Source organism: Anabrus simplex, chromosome 5 (genome assembly GCF_040414725.1).
Source record: "Anabrus simplex isolate iqAnaSimp1 chromosome 5, ASM4041472v1, whole genome shotgun sequence".
Lineage (NCBI taxonomy): Eukaryota > Metazoa > Arthropoda > Insecta > Orthoptera > Tettigoniidae > Anabrus > Anabrus simplex.
The window spans coordinates 5,770,144-5,793,630 of record NC_090269.1 but is presented as its reverse complement, the minus strand read 5'-3'; the positions used below and the strand labels follow the sequence as shown (position 1 = coordinate 5,793,630).

Genomic DNA, 23,487 nt, shown 5'->3' with positions numbered 1-23,487 from the left:
TTTCATTGGTGTTCCAAGTTATAATTTCACCAAGATATTTAAACTTATTCACAATTTTAATTTGTTTGGTATTGGCTAAGGTAATGGTTGGTGCTGTAACAGAGAAGGTTGGCATTATTTCTGTTTTTTCAAATGAAATTTGCAATCCAACTTTTCTTGCTATGTTATCAAGTTCTTCTATTTGCAATTTAGCTTCTTCCATATCATTAGCAAGTAGTGCAAGGTCATCAGCGAATGCTAAACAATTGAGTCTTATTTTTCTGCCAATCTTGATGTTAGGTTGACACATCTTATTCCATTCCCGCATGATTTTTTCCAACACACAATTAAACAATAATGGTGAGAGTCCATCTCCCTGCCGAAGTCCAGTATTAATGTCAAATTGCTTTGAGAGTTCATTTCTAAATCTGACTTTAGATTTAGTGCTCTTAAGGGTAATTCCAATAAGTCGAATAAGTTTTGGATGTAAACCAAATTCTTTTAGGATATTCAATAAGGACTCACAATGGATACTATCATACGCCTTTTTAAAATCAACAAAAGTGATAACTACCTTATTGTTTCTAACCCTATGATGCTTCATAATCCACTTTAAACTGATAATTTGATCTGGACAACTTCTCCCTGGACGAAAGCCTCCTTGGTATTCTCGATGTTCACAGTCAAGTTGTTCTTGAATTCTCATGTATAATAACTTTGAAAATTTTTTGTAAGTGATATCCAGCAATGATATCCCCCGATAATTGTTGGGATCTGATCTATCACCTTTTTTATATAAAGGGTGTGTTATCGCCATATTCCACTCTTCGGGCATTTTTTCAGTATTCCAAATGTCTATGAGGTATTCATGTAAATTCTGAATGGTTTGTGTATTAGCATTCTTCCATATTTCTGCAGTTAGTTGATTCTCCCCTGAAGCTTTGTAATTTTTAAATGAATCGATGCCTTTCAACACTTCATTGTAATCTGGTGGTATAACCTTTTCTGTTTGTGTTTTATTTTTTGAATGAAGGTCATACTCTAGGTATTGTGTTGGTTCTTCACTATTAAGTAATTCTTGAAAGTATTGAGCTAAAATTTCTGCATTCTCTTGGTTAATATGTGCCAGTTTTCCATTTGTATTTCTCATCATAAGTGTTGGTGGAGTATAGTTTGATTGGTATTGTCGAAACGTTTTATAAAAGTCCCTTGTCTTATGTTCTATGAATGCTTCATCTATGGCGTTTAATGTTTCTTTGTGATAATTTCTCTTATCCCCTCTGATTTCTTTGGCTGTTTGTTTTCTAGCATTATTTAGTTCTTCATGGGACTTTTCTGTTCTCTTTTGTTGATCATTCATCCATGCTTTGTGCTTGTTTTGAATCGCTGTGTCACACTCCACATTCCACCAAGCCTGTTTCTTTCGTTTTTTAACAGGAGCAATTTCTTCAGCTATGGTTTTTAATTTTTCAATTACCGTCCCCAAATTGTCGCTTAGAGGAGTTTTAGACCTTTCAAAATACAGTTTATTATTAATTAAATAACTAGGGTCATACTTCTTCCTCCTATTGGATTTGGATATTTTGTTCTTTTTTGGCATTAATTTTATTTTAATCTTGGAAATATAGTGATCTGAGTCTATGTCTACCCCATGGAGTAGTTTCACATTATAAATTTCTTTGTGATAATTCTTGTCCATGGCCACATGGTCAATCTGGAACTCCCCCAATTTAATATTAGGGCATTTCCAAGTCGGCAGCCCTGAAAATGGTTTTCCGTGGTTTCCCATTTTCACACCAGGCAAATGCTGGGGCTGTACCTTAATTAAGGCCACGGCCGCTTCCTTCCAACTCCTAGGCCTTTCCCATCCCATCGTCGCCATAAGACCTATCTGTGTCGGTGCGACGTAAAGCCCCTAGCAAAAAAAAAAGTTTGTGTGGTCTTCTTTTAAACCTTGTAAATTTATGCGCTGGCCATTTACCCACTACTGTACGAAATCGTTTTTCTTTTCCTATTTTAGCATTAAAGTTACCAAGTAAAATTTTAATATGTGAATCAGAGATACCTGAAATCAACTGGTCCAATTCTTCCCAACATTTTTCTGTTTCTTCCTTTTCTTTGTTATTTATGTCATTCGTTGGGGCATGGACATTTATCAATGTGTATGTTTTATTCTCTACTTTAACTGTTAGGAGTGCCATTCTTGAGGAGGTCGAAGAAAAAGCTTCAATTGAATCTAATATGCTGTTATGGACCAAGAATCCTACTCCAAATTGAGGAACATTCTTCATCACCTTTTTCCCTGGAGGACTTTCTGATTCTAATGGGTCCTGATCTGTATTGCGCAATTCTTGAAGAGCTGTTATTACTATCTTATGCTGGTCCAATACATCTGTTAAATGTTTTAACTTGCCAATTTTCATAATTGAATTGATATTTAATGTTGCAAAAAATGAAAATTGTCCTGGTTTATTGAATTTCAGTCTTTTCTTAACCGTATGTGTCTGCATGTCATCTGTTGGGCTTCCAGGCGCTCCAACTCGCCTTGATCTTCTACGTGACACCCCACTGTATCTGTGTGGTGTCTTTGTTTGGACCTGCTGATTTTGTATGTCCAAACCGGTGGATTTATTCGTGAGAAGACTAATCATATTTGGCTGATTATCTGATCAATGATCAATGTTTCTGACCATAGTCAGGGTTTACCTTTCCAGATGTGATCTGGAAGGATGATTAATGAAATATGGATTGATAAATGATGAATTTGTGGAGTGGAAAAAAATGGAAGGGATCCGACACTTCGAAAAATGAAGATATCACCCATAGGAAGACAAGGGCCACGAAGGGCGCGAAAATGAAAGACTCCTTAGCCCTCGCAAACCTAATAGCGTAGGGGTCGGAAAAGAACAAGAGTTGACCAAGAGAGGTCAGATAGGATAGATGGAAGTGAGGAGTCCGGCACAAGTAAGTGGAAGCAATACCAGGACTCAGCTAAGGGCCCCGTGGTTGCCAACCCACACTCCAAAGTTCAGAGCCCGTGGGGCCCCTTTTAGTTGCCTCTTACGACAGGCAGGGGATACCGTCAGTGTTATTCTACTGCCCCCACACACAAGGGGTCTTGCTACTGTATTATGAAAAGTTTTCGTTGATATTCTGAATTTCAGTTGTTTCATAATTTGGATACAATCATCTCAAGAACTGTTTGTTGGAAATTCATAAAATTTTGAAAACAAGTCACCCAAATAAATACAAACTGGAGTAATCTTTTAATGTGATGAAAAAAAGAACAATTTTATGCATTAAAATATTTGAAAGAAGTTAGAGAAAAATGACATAGTGCAGAAAAGTGCAGAAAATCAACAAAAATAATTAGGAAAGAGTTACTGCACTTCAAATTCTTGGCACTTATGTAGACTGTTAATATATTTTACATTCGATGCTGTAACTTACTCAAAATGTGTACCAAAAGATAAGTGGCATATGAAGAAATTAATACTTCAATAATTGGAAATAAAATTACCACAGTTGCTCTTAAGCATTCACAGCAGCTCTTTCGGTCATTTTAAATGAGTTTTCCAAGTTTTATTTAGATTTGATGGAAATTATGGAAGATAGTGCTATCAAACATACGACTGTAATTACCCATGTCTTCCCTTACAGCATTTGTTGAGGAGTGTCAAAACAGATATGTACCTTTAAATGTGGTAAGGAATGGAAAAGACTTGTATTTATTAAATAGAAAGCGCACAATGTGCATGATACATGTTAATGCAATTCTACTATTACTCACTACAAAGTTGTCTTATTGATATAGTCCTTTTATTACATACTAGAGTGTGATATCTGTCACACTGTCCCCCACACCATTTACACTTGCAATCTGGGGTTGGGTCATGGAATTTTATATTCGTACACACCTTGAAGTGAAATCCATGCACCGCATGCAACCGTATGCCTCAGTTCATACTTACTGCTTTTCTATTCATTAGATGTCATAGCTTTTGTGGCGTAGAATTCTATAGGAATATTCGTAAGGAATAAAAAAGACCCATTCTATTTTTATTTTATTTTTACATAATTTACACCCCCATAGGAGCACTTTAATCCGTCATATACATTAAAGCCTAATAGTATTAAATAGTCAGCTTTTCAGCCTCTTCTTCCACTCCCAAAACTTCGGACCTGGCTGCCCTTTGGTTGTTCAGTAATGGTGTACTTTTGGAAATGGTTAGCATGCTGGCCTTTGGTCACAGGGGTCCTGGGTTCGATTCCCGGCAGGATCGGGAATTTTAACCATCATGGGTTAATTTTGCTGCCACTGGGGCTGGGTGTATGTGTAATCTTCATCATCATTTCATCCTCATCACGACGTGCAGGTCGCCTTCGGGCATCAAATCAAAAAACCTGCTGCTGCTATTTGCCAGTGACCTAGATGTTAGGCCCCTTTAAACAACAAGCATCATCATCATCAAAAAACCTGCACCTGGTGGGCCAAAAAATGTCCTTGGATACTCCCGGAACTAAAAGCTATATGCTTTTTTTTTCTTTCAAATGTTATGAGTTTGAATGGTAAGTGTTTATTCCTTAGAATCCTCTCCCCTTCTCTGAAGAATTGATACATTTAATTCTTCTAAATCATTCATGATCTCTGTGAACCAGGTGTTCTTTGTTTTATTTTTCAAGAAGTAACTAAATAATGATTCACTAGTCTGGTTACCGGCAGTCTGAATACCTGACAAATAAAGGGAATTCTCCTTTTCTGCATTGTATCTATTACTGATTCACTATTACGATATACCACTTCATTAGGTAATAATCTCCATTGGCCATCAGTTTAGTGTTTCTTATTGATGTTTGTTCTGATTCTTCTGTCTACTTTCTGCAATTTATCAGTTGTTGATTTAGTGTTCAACTTGAGGAGTGTTTCACTAGCATAAATTGCTTCGTGTTTTACAACTGTACTGTAATGTCAAAATTTAGCATTCATGGAGAGATTTTTTAAAATAAGTTGGCCAGGTGATTCGCAATGCTGTTTTCAGTTTAGGTGTTCTGTTGATCGATGTTTTCTCTTTTGTGTTCCAGGTTATAATTTCCCCAAGATATTTGAACTTACTCGCAATCTTAATTTGTTTGCCATTTCTAGGTGAATAGCTGGTGTTTCAATTCTGAAGGTCGGCATCATTTCAGTCTTTTCAAATGAGATTTGCACTCCGATTTTTGCAGCAATTTTCTCAAGTTCCTCAATTTGAAATTTAGCTTCTTCCATACTACTTGCTAGTAATGCAAGATCGTCTGCAAATGCTAGGCAATTAAGTTTGATATTTCTGCCTATTTTGATGTTTGAATTACATTTCTTTACCCATTCTCGCATGACTTTCTATAGGGCACAGTTAAACAGTAATGATGAGAGTCCATCTCCCTGTCAATGTCCAGTGTGGATTTCAAATGGCTCAGACAATTCACCTCTAAAGTTGACTTTATTCTTAGTATTCTTAAGTGTGGTTCCAATAAAACTGATGGAGTTTTTGGTGTAAACGAAATTCTTTAAGGACTTTTAGTAGTGACTCACGATGAATACTGTCATAAGCTTTCTTGAAATCAACAAAAGTGATGATTAATCTCTTGTTTCAAACTCTATGCTGTTTCATGATCCACTTAAGACTGATTTTTTGATCGGGACAGCTTTGTCCTGGTCAAAATCCTCCCTGATATTCTCCCAGTTTCTGGTCAAGTTGTTGCTGAATTCTTGTGTATATAATTTTAGATAAAATTATGACTTCTGAATCCCCGATGTCTATTTTAATATCCATAAAAAAATAGTTTGTCTCTGACGATCCTAAATGGAACTAGAGGCAAGTATTACAATATGGTGTTTTAAGTTGTTAGTCTAGAGAACATGGCGTGTGGTATCAAAGCTGTTTGTCATGGCCAACCGTGATGTTTCCTTGCAGGCGACATTCAGCTTTTAATCGTGTGAAACTTACAGTAGCTTATTATCACAGCCATTTAATGTTTTTGCAAAGAAAAGAACTCGTATTGAACAAAAAGAGGATTTAAACTTAAAGTGTTACCTCCTGGACTGAAGGTGGTAAAAATGAATGAAGTTTTGTCTCTGCTCAAGTTTATGACTCCAGAAAATTTATAGTGGTTGAGGAAATTTGTTGTTGGTGTGCCTTCTGATGACTTTAATGACATAGACGAATATAACACCCATCTAATGGTCTGTTATTGGACATTATAAATTTTTCAGCTGACTCATTCTTGGTTGTCTGCGTTTCGCCCTCGTGTGCTAAGTTGGGCTCATCAGTTGGTACTTAGCACACCTACCAAGACGCAAGGCTAGTGCATACCGTGGAGGCCACTGCACAGGCTACTTGAAACCACCAGCAGTGCCAATGCACTATGGGAGACTGAAGTACTGAACTGACTGCAGGTGACCGTTGTTTGGTTTATGTATGATCCATTAGGGTTCGGGAGTGATCGATATGTTTCTCTTGTAATGTTCCAGTGGTTCGTGTACCCTCCACTAGGGTTCTCAATCTTTTTGGACTTCTATGTAACGTTCGAAATTTCTCTAAAGCAGGCGTAGTTACTTGCACATTGGGGACATAGTCTCTCATAGTGCATTGGCACTGCTGGTGGCTTCAAGTAGCCTGTGCAGTGGCCTCCACGGTATGCACTAGCCTTGCGTCTTTGGTGGTGTGCTAAGTACCAACTGATGAGCCCAACTTAGCACATGAGGGCGAAACGCAGGCAACCAAGAATGAGTTAGCTGGAAAATTTATAATATCCAATAACAGACCATTAGATTGGTATTATAAATTTACTCATTCAGGACAAATATTTCATGTTCACTATGGGAATCAACATCTATATCATAGAAGAATATGTAAGTGACAGTGGAGAAAATGAATCAGATTTGTAATGAACACTGCATCCATATGATCTATTATTTACCAACATATTTCTCTATAATATTTAAGTCATTTTTAGTGATTCGTTTGTTTATGCACTGAAAAAAAAAGAAGTAAATATGGATTTTTCATGAATGTTCTATTGCAGAAGTGTATTTTGTTATGATTGTTATGATTGCTATATTTTGTTATGATTGTTATGATTTAAACTTTTTTAGATAAAATATGCAGTTAAGAGTTAGAACACAGACCCATTAACTCAGAAACTTAGGTTTGAAATATGTTCGTGGACTAACGACTTAAGACGTGTGTTTTGTGATTAAACATGTGTACTAGATAAACAATATTTAGAGTTGAAGTAATTACCTACTAACCCTAGGAAAGAATTATACTAGTAATATAACTTCGAAATAATAGCCGATATATGTGTGTGTGTGTGTGTGTGTGTGTGTGTGTGTGTGTGTGTGTGTGTGTGTGTGTGTGTGTGTGTGCTCGATTGACAGAGATTTTAAAACTTTGATCGTGTTTTTCCCAGAACTTTATTTTCTGACTTAAGTCGTTAGTCCACCCATGTGATCAAATCTTATAAGTAACATCAGGCAGAGATATACCCCAATAATTACTGGGATCCAGTCCATCCCCCCCTCTATTATAACGAGAAATAACAATTTTAAGGAGGTGCAGGACAACTACAAAGAAATAGTCAGCAATGGTAATGGAAGTAAGGAGAGATTCAAGAATGTTACTAGGTAATTAAATTTAGCAAAAACAATCAGATAAGGAGAACATGATGGCAAGCATAATTGGCAATCATATGAATTTTAGTTAAAAATGAAAGGGATTGTATAGGTACTTTAAGGCAGAAACAGTTTCCAACAAGAACATTCCAGGAATCATAAATGACTAAGGGTGTAATGTGAGGATTTACAGAAGATACAAGTGGGTTTTTTTTTTTTTTCTAGTTGTTTTACATCGCACCGACACAGATAGGTCTTACGGCGACGATGGGACAGGAAAGGGCTAGGAGTGGGAAGGAAGCGGCCGTGGCCTTAATTAAGGTACAGCCCCAGCATTTGCCTGGTATGAAAATGGGAAACCACGGAAAACCATCTTCAGGGCTGTCGACAGTGGGGTTCGAACCTATCTCCCGAATACTGGATACTGGCCGCACTTAAGCGACTGCGGCTATCGAGCTCGGTATATACAAGTGTTCAGTCAGCAGTATGTTAAGAAAGAAATGCAGATAATATTCAGGTAGAGTTGATTATAGTAGTGAGGTACTGAAATTTTATTTTTTTGCAGCCCATAAACGTTGCATTCTTTCTCTGGCCGCCTGTCTTGTCACTTCTGCCCAGCCATTGTTCTGCTTTTGCTCATCGTGGAAGCCGTTGTTGGTCACTTATCTGTATTTTGATCGGTTAGAGATGTCCTCATGATTCAGTCCCATGCTCTTGAGGTCCTTCCTTACTTCCTTGAACCATTATCCGAGACATTAGGTCTGTTGTCCAACACATTAAAAATCTGCTTCGTTAGTCGGGTTGCATCCATCTTGAAGAGATGTCTGTAGAACTTCAGCCGTCATTTCCTTATTGATTTCATCAGCCGTTCGTTATCCCTGTATAGTTCTTCTCTTCCTCGGAGTCTATACTGTCCATCTGTTGTCTTAGGACGTATTATTTTGCGAAGGATCTTGCACTCGTAATTCTCTGCTTCTCTCAGTCCACCCTTTTCTCATTCTGAGACATTCTTTTGCGTACAGACACTCGGGTTTGATCACTGTGTTTAGCTTTCCTTGAAATTGCCTTTTTCTTGTACAGGACATGCGTCCTACAAAAAGCTACGGCTTGCCAGGTCATCGACGAAGGCAAAGCAATTGACTCTCATGCTGTTTTTTGAGCCTCCAATGTGAACTTCGTTCAGTAATCCTTTTCTGGCTAATTCATTTTCCCATTCTTGGATGACTTTTTCTGACTCGCAATTGAAGAGAACAGGGGACAGTCCATCACCTTGGCTGATGCCAGTTTTAATTAAAAACTCTTTGGATAGTTCTCCCATGTATTTTACTTTTGAATGTATCTGTGTTAGTTTGCTTGATAATTTCTACTGTTTTACAGTTTCCTCCAAATTCGATCAAGATGTCAATCAATACTTACTGGTCAATCGAGTCATAGGCTTTCTTAAAGTCGACGAAGACCACTACCAGATCTCTAAAGACATAATTTTCCAGTATCCTTTTCAAGCACCAAATCTGCTCAACTCAGGACCTCCCTTTCCTGAATCCACCTTGATATTCGTCAGTTGATGATTTACTTGCTCTACTAGCCTAGCGTGCAGTGCTTTGGAGAGTACCTTGTAAGTATTAGGTATGATAGAAATGCCACAATAATTGTTGACGTCAGTTCTGTCACCCTTTTTGTCCATTCACTAGGTATTATTCCAGTTTCCCAGATATTTTCATCTCTTGACATAGGGCTTTAATGGTAATTTCTCCACTTTTCAACATTTCTGCTGTGATTGAGTCTTCCCCGGCAGCTTTGTTATTCTTCAGTTCCTCAACTATCCTCTGAAGTTCAGCTGAATCATTATTTCTTTGCTCTGGAATTATTCTCGGACTTTTTTCTCTGAGTCCTTTGCATTTAAGCAGTGCCTTGAAGTACTTGGCTAGGATCTCGCAGTTTTCTTTATTGTTAACTGCCAGTTACCCATCATCTCTCTACCGGGCGAGTTGGCCGTGCGCGTAGAGGCGGGCGGCTGTGAGCTTGCATCCGGGAGATAGTAGGTTCGAATCCCACTATCGGCAGCCCTGAAGATGGTTTTCCGTGGTTTCCCATTTTCACACCAGGCAAATGCTGGGGCTGTACCTTAATTAAGGCCACGGCCGCTTCCTTCCAACTCCTAGGCCTTTCCTATCCCATCGTCGCCATAAGACCTATCTGTGTCGGTGCGACGTAAAACCCCTAGCAAAAAAAATAGCATCATCTCTCTTGAAGTTCAAACTTGGTGGTTGATAGCCATTTACATGCTGCTTGAAGATCCTGTAAAAATTTCTGCTGTTCCTTTTGAATTCTGGCTCAATGCTCTTGATTTCCTCTGTGATTTTGATTCTTTTGGTGTTACGGGAGGTGTTTGCAATCTGCTTTCGCACTTCTTTGTACTCTGAGAGCTTATCTTCTGTTTTGTTTGCGTATCTTATTTTAAAGACCGCTGCTCTTTGTTCGACTGCCTTATCACATTCTTCAGTCCACCGTGAATGCTTATGCCTCCTTCGTAAGGGTGCAACTTCTTTTGCAGTATGTGCCACATTTTCATGGTGTTTGCAATCTGCTTCCGCACTTCTTTGTACTCTGAGAGCTTATCTTCTGTTTTGTTTGCGTATCTTATTTTAAAGACCGCCGCTCTTTGTTCGACTGCCTTATCACATTCTTCAGTCCACCGTGAATGCTTATGCCTCCTTCGTAAGGGTGCAACTTCTTTTGCAGTATGTGCCACATTTTCATGGATATCATGCCACGTCTCTGCTATTCTTTGCTGTAATGTCTTGAAATGTTGCTTTGTTTTGATTTAACTTATCCGAGTCAAGATTGGCTCCTTTTCTTACTTCTACATTCATAATTTCTCTAATAATCCGTTTCGATATCGCAACGTGGTCCAACTGAAATTCACCAAGATCTTCTCATGGAGAATGTCAAGTTTTTTTTTCCTGGGATGTCTTTTGAAATGAGTTGACATAGGTTTAAGACCGAAGTCATCACAAATATCAGCAAGTCTGCTGCCATTTCTATATGTTCTATTGTGGTCAGGGTAGTTGCCAACGATGTTCTTAAACCATCGTTCCTTCCCAATTTGCACGTTGAAATCCCCCATTAAAATTTTAACATTGCCATTCCTATTACAATAAAAATGTTAACGAAAAGGTACAAAAGTTGAAAGCTAGAAAGGTAGCTGAAATTTATAGGATTTCTGGGGGTAAATTAATGACAATGGCTTGGGATGTAGTAATATATCTGAAATATCTACTTGATTACTATTTGCATGAAAGAGCTATACCAAATGAATGGAGAGTTATTATAATAACCCCAGTATACAAAGGAAAGGGTTATAAACATGGAGCAGATAATTACAGATCAGTCAGCTTGACATGATTTGTATGTAAGCATTATTTTTGACATGACATGTTTGTGAAATTACTAACTAGTTTTATAGAAGACAGTTCAGGCTTAGGAAAGGTTCTTCAGGTAATGCTCAAGTTTGAGGATTCCAGCAGGTTATAGCAAATATTTTATATTCAGGAGGTTGAAATGGACTGTGTTGCTATTGACCCCATCCAAGGCTTTTGATAGGGTAGACCTTTGGAGACTACTGATGAAGATGGGGGCTATTTTAATAGACAAAATGGATGGCATGATTTCTAGAAAATAGGTGAACATTATCTGACCTTGTAACAGGAATTGCAGATAAGGCTTTTTCCAAATGATGTTGTACTCTATAGAGTAAAATATTACGGAGGATTGTTAGTGAGTGCGAAAAGAGCTCAACAATATTGTGAGATGAACAGCAAATGGTATGAAGTCAGGTTGTACGTTTCACCAAGAAGAAAGTCTTTTCAGTTTTAGTTACTATGTTGTTGGGGCAAAAGTATCTCAGGGTACCCCTGTAGGTACCTAGGTGTTAATATAAGGAAGGATCTTCATTGGGTTAGTGAGGTTGTAAATAAAGTTTACAGATCTCTTCATAAGGTTATGAGGGTACTTAGGGGTTGTGTCAAGAACATGTACATAGTCGATTGTCAACTGTAGCATCATACGCTAAATAAATAAGTTAGAATATTGTTCCAGTGCCCCCCAGGATTACTCGATTCAGAACCTGGAAAAGACCCAAAGGAAAGCAGGGCGATTTCTGACAAAAGAGTAGTGCTATGGAATCACTGGGCTGGGAAGACTTGAGAATAAGGATATGAGCTGCTCTACCAAGCTCTCAGTGGAGAACATAATATGAACATTAAGTTTTGATTCAAGAGGACAAATTGGGGCAAATATTCATTTTTAGGAAGAGGAATGAGGGATGATGATAATAACTTAGATGTTGCCATTAATGCTTTCACGGCCCATACTTATAGACATGATATTGTATAGGCTTTTGGGCTTGTACCGTGTCAAGAAAATAAGGTAAAATTCTTAACGTTTTGCAGAAAACTGTGCTCTGCGTCCTCGGAAGAATTCTCGACTGTCCACGAGAAAGGCTTCTTAAACAATGACACGTTTGAATTTGGAACATTATAATAGAAGTAGAAATGGAAATGGTGCGTTCATTCACCACCAGATGGTCCCCAGGACGTGGCACAACGCTAGCGTTCGAAGCGGAAGCTGACCGAACTATCACAATCAGACTATGCAGTTCACATAACGTGTAAGTCATAGACATAAGCCTGGAATGAAACATCTGGTGACGAGGAACGTACAAATTTGGAAAAAACACCGAGACGAAATAACAATAGTGAAGGGGCAGGGAAGGTAACTACCTACGTAAATTCCTAATGGCTGGCAACCAGGTATTATTTAATTGATAGCCGGTGTCCCTGTTGAAATTGTTAGGATTTCTACGTATTTCCACAGCTTCCCGTATAATCCTAGACCTGTAGTGTTTAGTGTGGGTAAGAACTCGAGTATCTTGGAACATGATATCATGACCCGACGATAGTGCGTGGTCAGCTATTGCTGATTTGTCAGGTTCATGTTCTTTGATACGGGTACCAATGGACTGGCATGTTTGGCCGATGTATACTTTGCCGCACGTACAGGGAATTTTGTATACCCCAGGATGTAAAAGTAAGGACAATTTGTCCTTGGTTTTACTCAGACTGTGAGCAGTTTTAGTGGCAGTGCCAAACGGTTTTTATATTGTGTTTGGCACCGCCACTAAAATTGCTATGAAATTTAAATAACCCTCGAACCGGTAGCTGATGATAGATCGGCAGGTGTGCGCCTATCTCAACCGCCGCTGACGATAGATCGTCAGGTCCACTTAACCAGTAAATACAGCTAGAAGAAGTTGTGAATATTTCTGTTAGATGGCAGCATTCAGCCAGGCATGTTTTCTCCTTGGAATGTGGAAGGTTTCGTTGTTAAATACATCCATTTTTGTGCGATATCTTTGAAACAATTGAAGGTCGCAATTCGCAAAGCTTTGAAACACGTGTTGATTTTGTTGTGACTTGCTTTCATTGTTTACTGTGTGTTATGCACACACGATGGCTACATTTTCGGATTTAAATGATGGAGATATTGTAATTGAATTAAATGCATCTGGAAATTTAAGGCCTACTCCAGCAGAATGGAGGTGTTGTGCCACCTGACGTAGGTTATGAACGCCCACCGGTTAGAGCTCTATGAAATACCGTACTTTTTATTGAATAATTCCTGAAGTATTAACGCTATTCACTTAAAATTTGCATGCCTATAATCGGAATTAATTTCTCTACAAAATGTATATTTTAAATATTTTATGAAAAGGAGATTAGTTATTTATATTTGATGTCTAAGTGAAAAATATTTCTTGATTTTTTGAGGGGGCATTTAATGGGGCGGAAAATAAAAATACTATTACATTGAAGGTAAATGCAAACAACTTTTCAAATAGTCCAGTTCATGCTGAATGTTTTGGTGTATTATATGTGCATATTCTGTGAATAATACATCTGTCAAAGTGACATACATCAGGTACTGCAAATTTGTGGTGCACACCCACCGGTTAGAGCTATTTCAACTACTGGTTCAAGGGTTAATAAATAAGGTTATGTGAACCGCTTAGTCTGATTGTGATAGTTCGGTCAGCTTCCGCTTCGAACGCTAGCGTTGTGCCACGTCCTGGGGACCATCTGATGGTGAATGAACGCACCATTTCCATTTCTACTTCTATTATAATGTTCCAAATTCAAACCTGTCATTGTTTAAGAAGCCTTTCTCGTGGACAGTTAAGAATTTTTCCGAGGACGCAGAGCACAGTTTTCTGCGAAACGTTAAGAATTTCACCTTATTTTCTTGACACGGTACAAGCCCAAAAGTATAAGTATAAGTACGGGCCATGAAAGCATTAATGGCAACCTATTCAATACAAATAAATACGAGCTATCAACCAGAGGGCCTTGAATTAATATCAGATAAAGATGTGCTGAGAAGTTTATGGATTTATTAAGAACTAATGCCTCAGTTGTGGTTTTAAGAGCTATCCGTGGTGTGTTTATATGTGATGTCTATGTGTTGGTGTTATCTTGTGAATGCATTCTGTTACAAGCAATATTAAGTACTTATTTTTAATATATTTATGTGCCCTAAGTGTCAGACATCTTGTTTTCCTACAATCCATGCATAGTAAACACTAGTCAGAGGGGCAGTTAATTGTTCTTTTCTGAATTCCTTTTTTTCTATCACTCTTACTGCCCTAAATGTCGGCCATTTTACACAGCCATGGAAACCACGATGCAGATGGGAACTCTACCCTACATTTTATGCGTTGCCTAGGCCACAGAGCTTAAATTGTTTATTGACACCTTCTGCCCTTACTTAGTCAGCCATCTTTAGAGCGGGTTTTTCGTTGCTACACGTCCGTAGGTTTAACCTCATATTACCCTACACGTGACCCCTGGGTGGTGCTAAGAGAGCAACAACTTTGGCTGCTGGACCCAAAGCTCTTCTTTGTGGATATCCCAGCAATTCAGAGGATTCATCAACTCAATACGAGAAAAATTATTAAAATCGTAAATGGCCCTTTTCAGAGCCCCACTGAAAATCACGATCCTACTCTAAACATTCTGCAGCTCAATATCGAAGGAGCAAGTCGACCAAAATGTGAATATCTAAAAAAAAATACTGACTAATCACAAGGTGGATATTGTTCTATTGCAGGAGACCTATTGTGAAAACCAAGACCAGCTTTATGCCAGATGTAGGATTCCCGGATACAATCTGCTCAATGCAACGTTTCATAAACAGTACGGAACAGCAACATATGTAAGAAATGATATAGAGGAAGCTGAAATAATAAGCACAAGTACTGATAACAACATGTTTTGCTCTAAAACAAAGATTGCAAATACAAAAATTGTAAACATCTACAAACCACCTTGTCAACCTTGGAGCCTAAACGAGACCATCCTGAATATACAGCACCCAGCCATAATCCTTGGCGATTTTAACAGTCAGAACACTAAATGGGGTTATAACTATACCAACAAAGAGGGACAAGATGTGTCTGAATGGGCTGATGACGAAGATCTTTTTCTGTGGTTTGATGCCAAAGAAAAGGGCTCCTTCCACTCTACCAGATGGAATAAGGACTATAACCCTGATCTGTGTTTTGTATCAAAAGACTCTCTTGGAAGACCTCTATATTGTACTAGGAAAATTCTGAACAACTTTCCCCGAAGCCAACACAGACCAGTGCTTGTCAAAGTCGGCCTGGAAATACCTGCCATCAGATCAGTCCCGCTTCCCCGCTGGAATTTTTCCAAAGCCAACTGGTCTGAATTCACCAGCGAACTGGAACATAATGTACAGTGGATTCCTCCTACAACAGGAAATTACGAGCGCTTTGTCAAACTAACATCCGCCATCACGAAAAAGCATATCCCAAGAGGATACAGGAAGGATTATATTCCTGGATGGAACCCAAAATGCAAAGAGCTATACGAGGAATATATGCTCAGCAGTGACCCTGAAATTGCAGATGAACTGATCCAGTCTCTAGATTCATCTAGAAAAGAAAAATGGTTCAATCTCATGGAAAATATGAGTTTTCAACATTCTAGTCGAAAAGCATGGTCACTTCTAAGGAAACTTGGCAACAGCACTCCCAAATTCGGTCCCAAGAGCTCTAAGATAAAACCAAACGAGGTGGCAAACAGATTAGTTAGCCTGACAAGAAAACCTGTCAGCACAAATAAGAAAGAGTCAAAAAGAATTCAACAAGAGCTAAAATCGAGGTTAACCCAGGCCAAAGCAGTCTCTCAGTTTTCCTCTGATTTCGCAGCTGCTGAGATCTCAATTGCGCTAAAAGAAATAAAGTCAGGTAAAGCAGCCGGATTGGATGGAATATACCCAGAATTCCTTATACATTGTGGCCCCCGAACAACCGAATGGCTTGCCAAATTTTACAGCAATATCTTACATGTTGGACAATTACCATCAATACTCAAAAGAACAAAAATAGTAGCAATCCTTAAACTAGGGAAAAGTGGAGACAGTGCAGAAGATTACAGACCCATAGCCCTTTTAAGCGTCTGCTACAAACTACTGGAGAGAGTAATATACAATAGAATCTCAGCCAAAATCCTAGAGCACATACTTGAACAAGCTGGCTTCAGACCAAGCCGCAGCTGTACCGACCAGGTGTTAGCCCTAACCACCCATATTGAGAGGGGATTTCAAGATCGAAAGAAGACCGTATCAGTGTTCGTAGATCTGTCATCAGCTTATGACACAGTCTGGCGAAAAGGAATGATCCTCAAACTCCTGAAGTTAATCCCTTGTAAGACACTTGCCACCCTGCTGAATAATATGTTGGCTAATAGAATGATTGAAGTACACCTACACGGCAACATAAGTAAAACTTACAAACTGAGTAACGGATTACCACAGGGATCAGTACTGGCCCCATTGCTCTTCAACGTATATACAGCAGATCTACCTTCAACTAATGCTAGGAAGTTTATATACGCTGACGACATCTGTTTGGCAGCCCAGTCTGGTGATTTTGTTGGAGCAGAAACCACACTCACTAAAGATCTCTGCAGAATTGATAATTATTTTAAAACCTTGCGACTGAAACCAAACATAACAAAAACAGAGGTCAGCTGCTTTCATTTGAGCAACAGACAAGCCAGTTATGTCCCTCAGGTTCAATTCAGAGGTCATACTGAAGTTCAGTCCTCATCCAAAATATCTAGGCGTTACCTTGGATCGATCTTTGACTTACAGCGAACATGTATGCAAAACATCTGCCAAGATCAAAACCCGCAATAACATCCTGCACAAACTCACAGGAACAAGCTGGGGCCCATCTGCATCCACCCTCCGAACTACAGCACTTGCGTTAGTATACCCAGTAGCCGAATACTGCTGCCCAGTATGGCTCAACAGTGCCCATACAAAGAAGATAGACACTCAGTTAAACGATACAATGAGAACTATGTCAGGAACCATCCAATCCACACCTTTGGATTGGTTACCAGTTCTTTCAAATATTCCACCTCCTCATCTCCGAAGACAAATGGCACTGAAGAAAGAATGGGTTGAATGCTGTGACAATCCTCTTCTACCAATACATCAAGACTGCCTACTTGAAGATCTCAGGCTGAAATCTAGGAACCCTTCTTGGTTACTAGGAAAGAGGCTAGCCCAAGATGAATTTCATACTAACACTGCCTGGCGCGATGGGTGGGCAGCTTCAAACCCTGAGAGATTAGGTCTAATTTCGGATCCAGTTATGCAGCCTCCTGGTTTCAACTTACCCAGAAAAATCTGGTCATCGCTTAATCGGATCAGAACTCAACATGGCAGATCCAACTACTGGAAACACAAGTGGAAGATTACCAGCGATCCTTATTGCGACTGGTCTGACGTGCCTCAGACCGTTCAACATATCGTCACAGAGTGCTCACTCCGAAGATTCAGTGGGACAATAAAGGATGTCCACGAGGCCAGTGATGAAGCTGTGAGTTGGCTAACAAAACTGGACATTCAGCTTTAGCAGCAATGCAGATATTGATGAGCTCAAATGTATATATAAATATAGTTTGTTTATTACGTACTTGTTCTGTGTGTATAGATGAAACTGTTTTTCATGTAATTGTACATATTTGTTAATAACCAAATTTTAACAATGTATCCTCATGCCATACGAAATATATATATATAGTGTTACATTCCTATTTAATTACAAGCGGAAGCGGTACCAGTTTCGACCTCAATCCGGGTCATCATCAGAATAAGCTGGCTCATTTAACTGTTCTCCGCTTCTCGTAAACATTGAGACAATGCCAAACTTTGCATGTGCTATGCTGCTGTTCAGAAGATTGCGCCTTGCTTCTTTTAGGTGACTTACCTTCTACTTCTTCTGAATTTTACAGTGCCTATCCCCATTGTTTTATATTGCCTATTCAACTGTTTTTGTGGGGACTTGATCTTTAATTTCTTTCTTACCTATGCATTGCGAAGAGAGGAAGAGTGGGAGAGCGGGTGACCTTGAAAGAATCAATCACAGTCCAAGTTACAGGATAGCCGGCAATGAGCCAGGCTCGAAAATCAAACGTATTTGAGACATGGATGTGGCGAGGATAGCAGCTAACAGCGCAGCTATATGCCGGGCTCCAGGGTAAAAGCACCGATTGAGGTCCATTGGTTTGTTTCATCATCACCCAACATCGAGCAGCGAGGCTGCAGCATAAATGTACCCTTATTCTTATACTGTACTTGTCAGTGTCCATAACCACTGTTTCATTATTCTTATCAGCTGAGGGAATTGTCAGTTCAGAATCACCTCTAAGTTCCTTTAGAGCTCTTCTCTTGCCTCTTGTTAAACTGGGCGCAGGTACAACAGCGGACCTTATGAGTCTCGCACATTTCTCAGCCTCATCCGTAGATAGTTTGGGGATGGCTGCCTCAACAGAAGTAAGTAACCCCTCAGTGGGAATTTTTGAGAGGGAGCAACGGCAAAATTAAGACCCCCTAGCTAGAACTGCTGTTTGGGTTCTTGGAAAGATTGACTACAGTTTTACTAGCATCCGGGTTCGTGCAAGAGACCGCCTGTTTCTGAGCTAGTCATTGGAGGAACTTAGATTTCTGTCTAAATGACACCTTATTGAATATGCGTTCAGCCTGTATAGCAGTAATGCGATCAAAAGGTAACTACAATTCCTGCGAGAGTGTTGCTTAACAGCAGGTGCAAATGAAACAACTCTCTGGAGACTGAGGGAGGTTGACACACAGATCCACAAAGAGATCTACCTGCCCCCCAAGATAATAGCCTCGTGGAGATAGATCAGGATAGTGGACCATTCGTACAGAGCTTCAGGAAATTCCCAATTGTTGAGAGAGACCCCGAGAAGATGTTCTAAGCGGTGCCTGATGTCCTCTAGAACTTCTTCTGTGAGCGTTGTGTGTTGTCGTCTTCATGGCTTGTCACAAGCACCCCCCTTTTCCAAAATTTGTTAACCAGTATGTATGTATCATAGTAGAACTTGTTGGAGTTCCATTATTAAGGAATTTTTCTTGAAATAATTTCCTAACAGCATTCTCTGATCCTACTCTCGTATTGGAATTGTACGTAAACACCCGTGGAATAGAATAGATGTGTTATAATCTATGGCTTTTTTCACACACTGCTGTCTACAAGCAATTTTGGCAATTGTTTAGTTCAGACCAATAATGCACTTAGAGAGGCTTGTCTGCCTTGGCCGACATCACTGATGGACTAAACCCACTGCGAACACAGACAACCCATTTTTTTACTAACCCTATAGTACCAAGTACATTTTGTATTGGAAGGAGATCTGGGCGCAAAAATTGTGTAGTTCTAGTGTTTTTAGTTTAACTGAATTTTCTTTTCTTTCCAGGCGCTGGTCATCTCGATGTAGTGAAAACTTTAGTGAAATCCGGTGCCAATGTGAACCATCCAACCAAGACTAACTCAACTCCGCTGCGGGCTGCCTGCTTTGATGGTCGTTTAGATATCGTGAAGTATCTATGTGACCATGGTGCGGACATCCACATAGCCAACAAGTATAACAATACGTGTCTTATGATAGCCGCATACAAAGGACATTTAGATGTAGTTAGCTTTCTTCTAGAGAAGGGAGCGAATCCTGACGAGAAGGCACATTGTGGAGCAACGGCTCTGCACTTCGCTGCCGAGTGTGGTCATGTAAATATTGTCAAAGAGCTTCTCGAACATGGGGCTCGCATTACGAAAAACGAAAATGGTGCGTATTCATTGACCTGCGTTTTAGTTTCTTATTTTCTCTGCATTTCCCATTAAACTGTTTGGTGTTAGTCTCTATTTTTCTGTAGAAGTGAAGATATTATTATTATTATTATTATTATTATTATTATTATTATTATTATTATTATTATTATTATTATTATTAAGAGAACCAAACTGCAGCCACTCGGGTGGGTTATCCTGTCCTAAGAAGACTTGAGTGATCTAAATGCAGGCAAATTTGGTATTTCAGTTTAGTTGTAACATTTAATATACAGACACTTTAGTATATAACCAGTGGTCAGATTATGTTGAATGGATCTCTGTCCTGTTGGACTTTTTTCAGCTATTATTATTTACCTTTTGTAGAATTTGAACTCTGCTCAAACGGGTGTTTTATTTATTTTTGTTGTTGAATTCTGAAGAGATTGGAATGTTATGTTTTCTGTAAGAAGAGAAGGGATTCCTGTTCCTGAAAATACCAATACAAAAAAAAAAAAAAAAAAAAAAAGGAAAAGAATTGTGAAGATTTGTAGGGTAATTGAGGGAGATTGTACGATTCATAAATCAATATTTCTAGACTGATATCTAAATTTATATTTATATATAGTGTGTGTCAATGAGAATTAAAGCCATTCCCTATTTTGAACAGGTATGAGTCCCCTAATTGCAGCTGCTGAACGAACACGAGCAGACGTTGTTGAATATCTTGTAACACGACCAGAGGTTTTGAGGAGAGAAAAGATCGAAGCATTAGAACTACTTGGAGCTTCATATGCGAATGATAAGGACAATTACTGTCTTGAACTGGCGTATCAGTATCTTCATCGCACCATGGAGATGAGGTATAATGCTTATCCTTCTTCTTGTACTTCATTTCATGAACTTATATATAAATGCAAGACTTGTAGAAATTATCTTGTGGGCTCTTTGCAGGGAACCTGCACATCACTTGCAAAGTCATAGGCTTTCTCCCCACAGTTGCCACCAAATTGAAACCATGTCTAGCCTACTGCCTCATGTTCTTCCTTATAATCAAAGAAATTCAGTGAAAAACGTATTGTCAACATAGGGGAGGGTATTTTAAAAGAAAGAGTTTATATTGAAAAATGGACTTTGCATCTTTTATGTTTTGGAAGTCTGCTACTTCTATCACCATTTGGCACAAAATTCTTTATTAAATTCCATAATTTGCCACCAGCTTAGCAGTTAACTCCCCCTTCGCAAATTTTGCTGTAACTTCCAGTGCTTGTTTCATTGTTAAGACATTTTTCTACCAGGGTGCAATAAACTGCTCACTTTTCACAGAGATGTAAGGCTGAACAGTGGATACAATACTCTATTGTTATGCGGCAGAGGGTTCATTAGTAAAAGCTGCATTTGTATCAGCTTGCATTCAGGAGATACCTCACTGTTTCCATGGTTTCCCATTTTCACACCAGGCAGATGCTGCGGCTGTACCTAGAGTCCCTTCCTCCCCATTTCTAGCGCTCTCCTATCCCATTGTCGCCATAAGACCTATTTGTGTTGGTGCAATGTAAAGCAGATTGTTAAAAGAAGCTGCAGTTTTTTAACAGTTTGACTTGCAGGAATCCTAGCTCAGATGTGGGAAATGATGTACTTTTTGTTTTTTGGCGTGAATAACCTGCTAACCGGATCACCCACAGAGAAGTTCACTGTGTATATTTTCATGAAAGAAGACTATCCAGTTGGATTGTCTTAGACACTGGCTGGGAGAGTGCATGTTTGCTGTAATGCTTAAGAAATCTTTCTTATATATCACATCACTTACTACATAAATATTGAATTTGTTTATAAATATATTATAACTTTCAAAGTAACTATGGACTTTAGTGTGTAGATTGAAATTACCTAATTTTTTTGCATTGTTCTTGCATTGCAAAGGTATAGCGACCCTGCTGATATTATCCTAAAACAGCCGGCCAAACCTGTGGCGGCGTACGAGAACTGGGTGGAGTGCCAAACGCTAGACGAACTGGAGGCGATACAAAGGAACCAAAATGCTCTTCACATGGAATCTTTATCCATTAGAGAACGCATTTTAGGCACTCACAATCCGGAAGTACCTCACCCAGTTATCTTTAGAGGAGCTGTGTTCGCTGATAATGCTCGCTTCGACAGATGTATTGAACTCTGGTTGCATGCATTGCATCTTCGCCAGCAAAATAAGGTGTCTGTAGTGAAAGATCTCCTTCGATTTGCGCAGGTAAGTCATTGACCAGTATATTAGTAAAAGTAATATTTCAAATACTTCAGTTGTAAAATTGTCTTGATTCTTTCTTCTTCAGGTGTTTTCTCAAATGATTCATGTTGGCGTGGATCTGACTTTCTCCCATGTTGAAGAGGTTCTAGCTGCATGTGTTCTAGAATTAGAAAGAAATAAGGATAAGTTGGCTAATCCTGGGCCGAAGGATGACGTGGAGCAGGTGATGGTGAGTAGTCGGGAGAACTGGGTGACATCGTCACTGGCAGTCATTCTTCGAAACCTAGTCAATAATGTCAATGTTTTTAAAATTGAAGTTTGCATCTTTGTCATTAAGATTCCTCATAAAACTACATACTCAGGCCACCAGTTCTTTAGGCTCACTCTGTAATGAAAAGGCTGCCTAGCTAGGGGGGTAAAGGCATGCTTGGTTCACCTGGAAGGATGCGGGTTCGATTCGTTGTTAGGAAATCAGAACATTTGAGAAAGAACCTAACCCCTTCTGAGTGGCACATGGCCCAGCGGTTGTCTTGGCTTGCACCAGAAATGTGTATTGTACCAGGTTAATTCATAGATCAGATGTAAGGCTTTTTTAGGCGTTTGCTCTATTAACCAGCGTTTTGTCTTAGGTCTGACACTAGACTCATCAGAGCGGGATGTGTCAGACCCTACCCACTGACGCTGGGGTGTATGCAGGTGAACTTATCAGAAGCCTATATAAAAGGCACAGTCTGACAACTGCATACGGGAGATTAACCTCCATAATGGAATCATTGCCCGCCTAGCAATTCCGAATGGAAATTCTAAGTTCCCAAGGAGGGAATTAGATATTTTTCCACCAATAGAGCATGTCAAAAAACAGATCAGATGTAAGGCTTTTCAGGCTCTATTAACCAGCGTTTTGTCTATGGAGGTAAAGGGGTTCAGCATAGTGAACCTCCAAGGGTCTTAATGACCTTGCTTTGCTTTTATTCTCTAAGAAATTACAAATTTCACTACACATGCAAATAAAGATGTGGAAAACTGAGATTACATGTATAAAAAATAAGAACCTATGGCACACTACCGCCTTGATAGACCTTGGCCTACCACAAACCGCTGTTCAGCCCGAAGGCCTGCAGATTGCGAGGTGACGCATGATCAGCATGACAAACCCTACAAGACTCAAAAGTATTATGTTTGAAACAGCTTAGTACAGAGCAGCAACTTGATCCAAACATATACAGTACAGTCTCAATCATTCTGTCCTCTCTGAACAGGTCAGATTATTAGAATTTGTTGACTAGAATTTCTGACTTGAAAACAATAGGAATTTCTTGTACTCGTACATGCTTAAAATTGTTTATTTATGCTCACGTTTTCTAAAAAAATATAATACAGTCCATTATTGTAAACAAG

General features: G+C 39.2%; 1 protein-coding gene across 2 annotated transcripts in view; it reads left to right on the top strand.

The window, feature by feature from the left end:
- Nucleotides 1-23,487, top strand: part of Fem-1 (protein fem-1 homolog B) — a 79,553-nt gene that overhangs the window by 45,619 nt on the left and 10,447 nt on the right. For both annotated transcript variants that reach the window (XM_067146734.2, XM_067146732.2), the window contains exons 3-6: nt 19,501-19,866; nt 20,518-20,710; nt 21,771-22,092; nt 22,175-22,318. In XM_067146734.2, the coding sequence (XP_067002835.1) occupies nt 19,501-19,866; nt 20,518-20,710; nt 21,771-22,092; nt 22,175-22,318 (1,025 nt within the window). The remainder of the gene's footprint in view (nt 1-19,500; nt 19,867-20,517; nt 20,711-21,770; nt 22,093-22,174; nt 22,319-23,487) is intronic.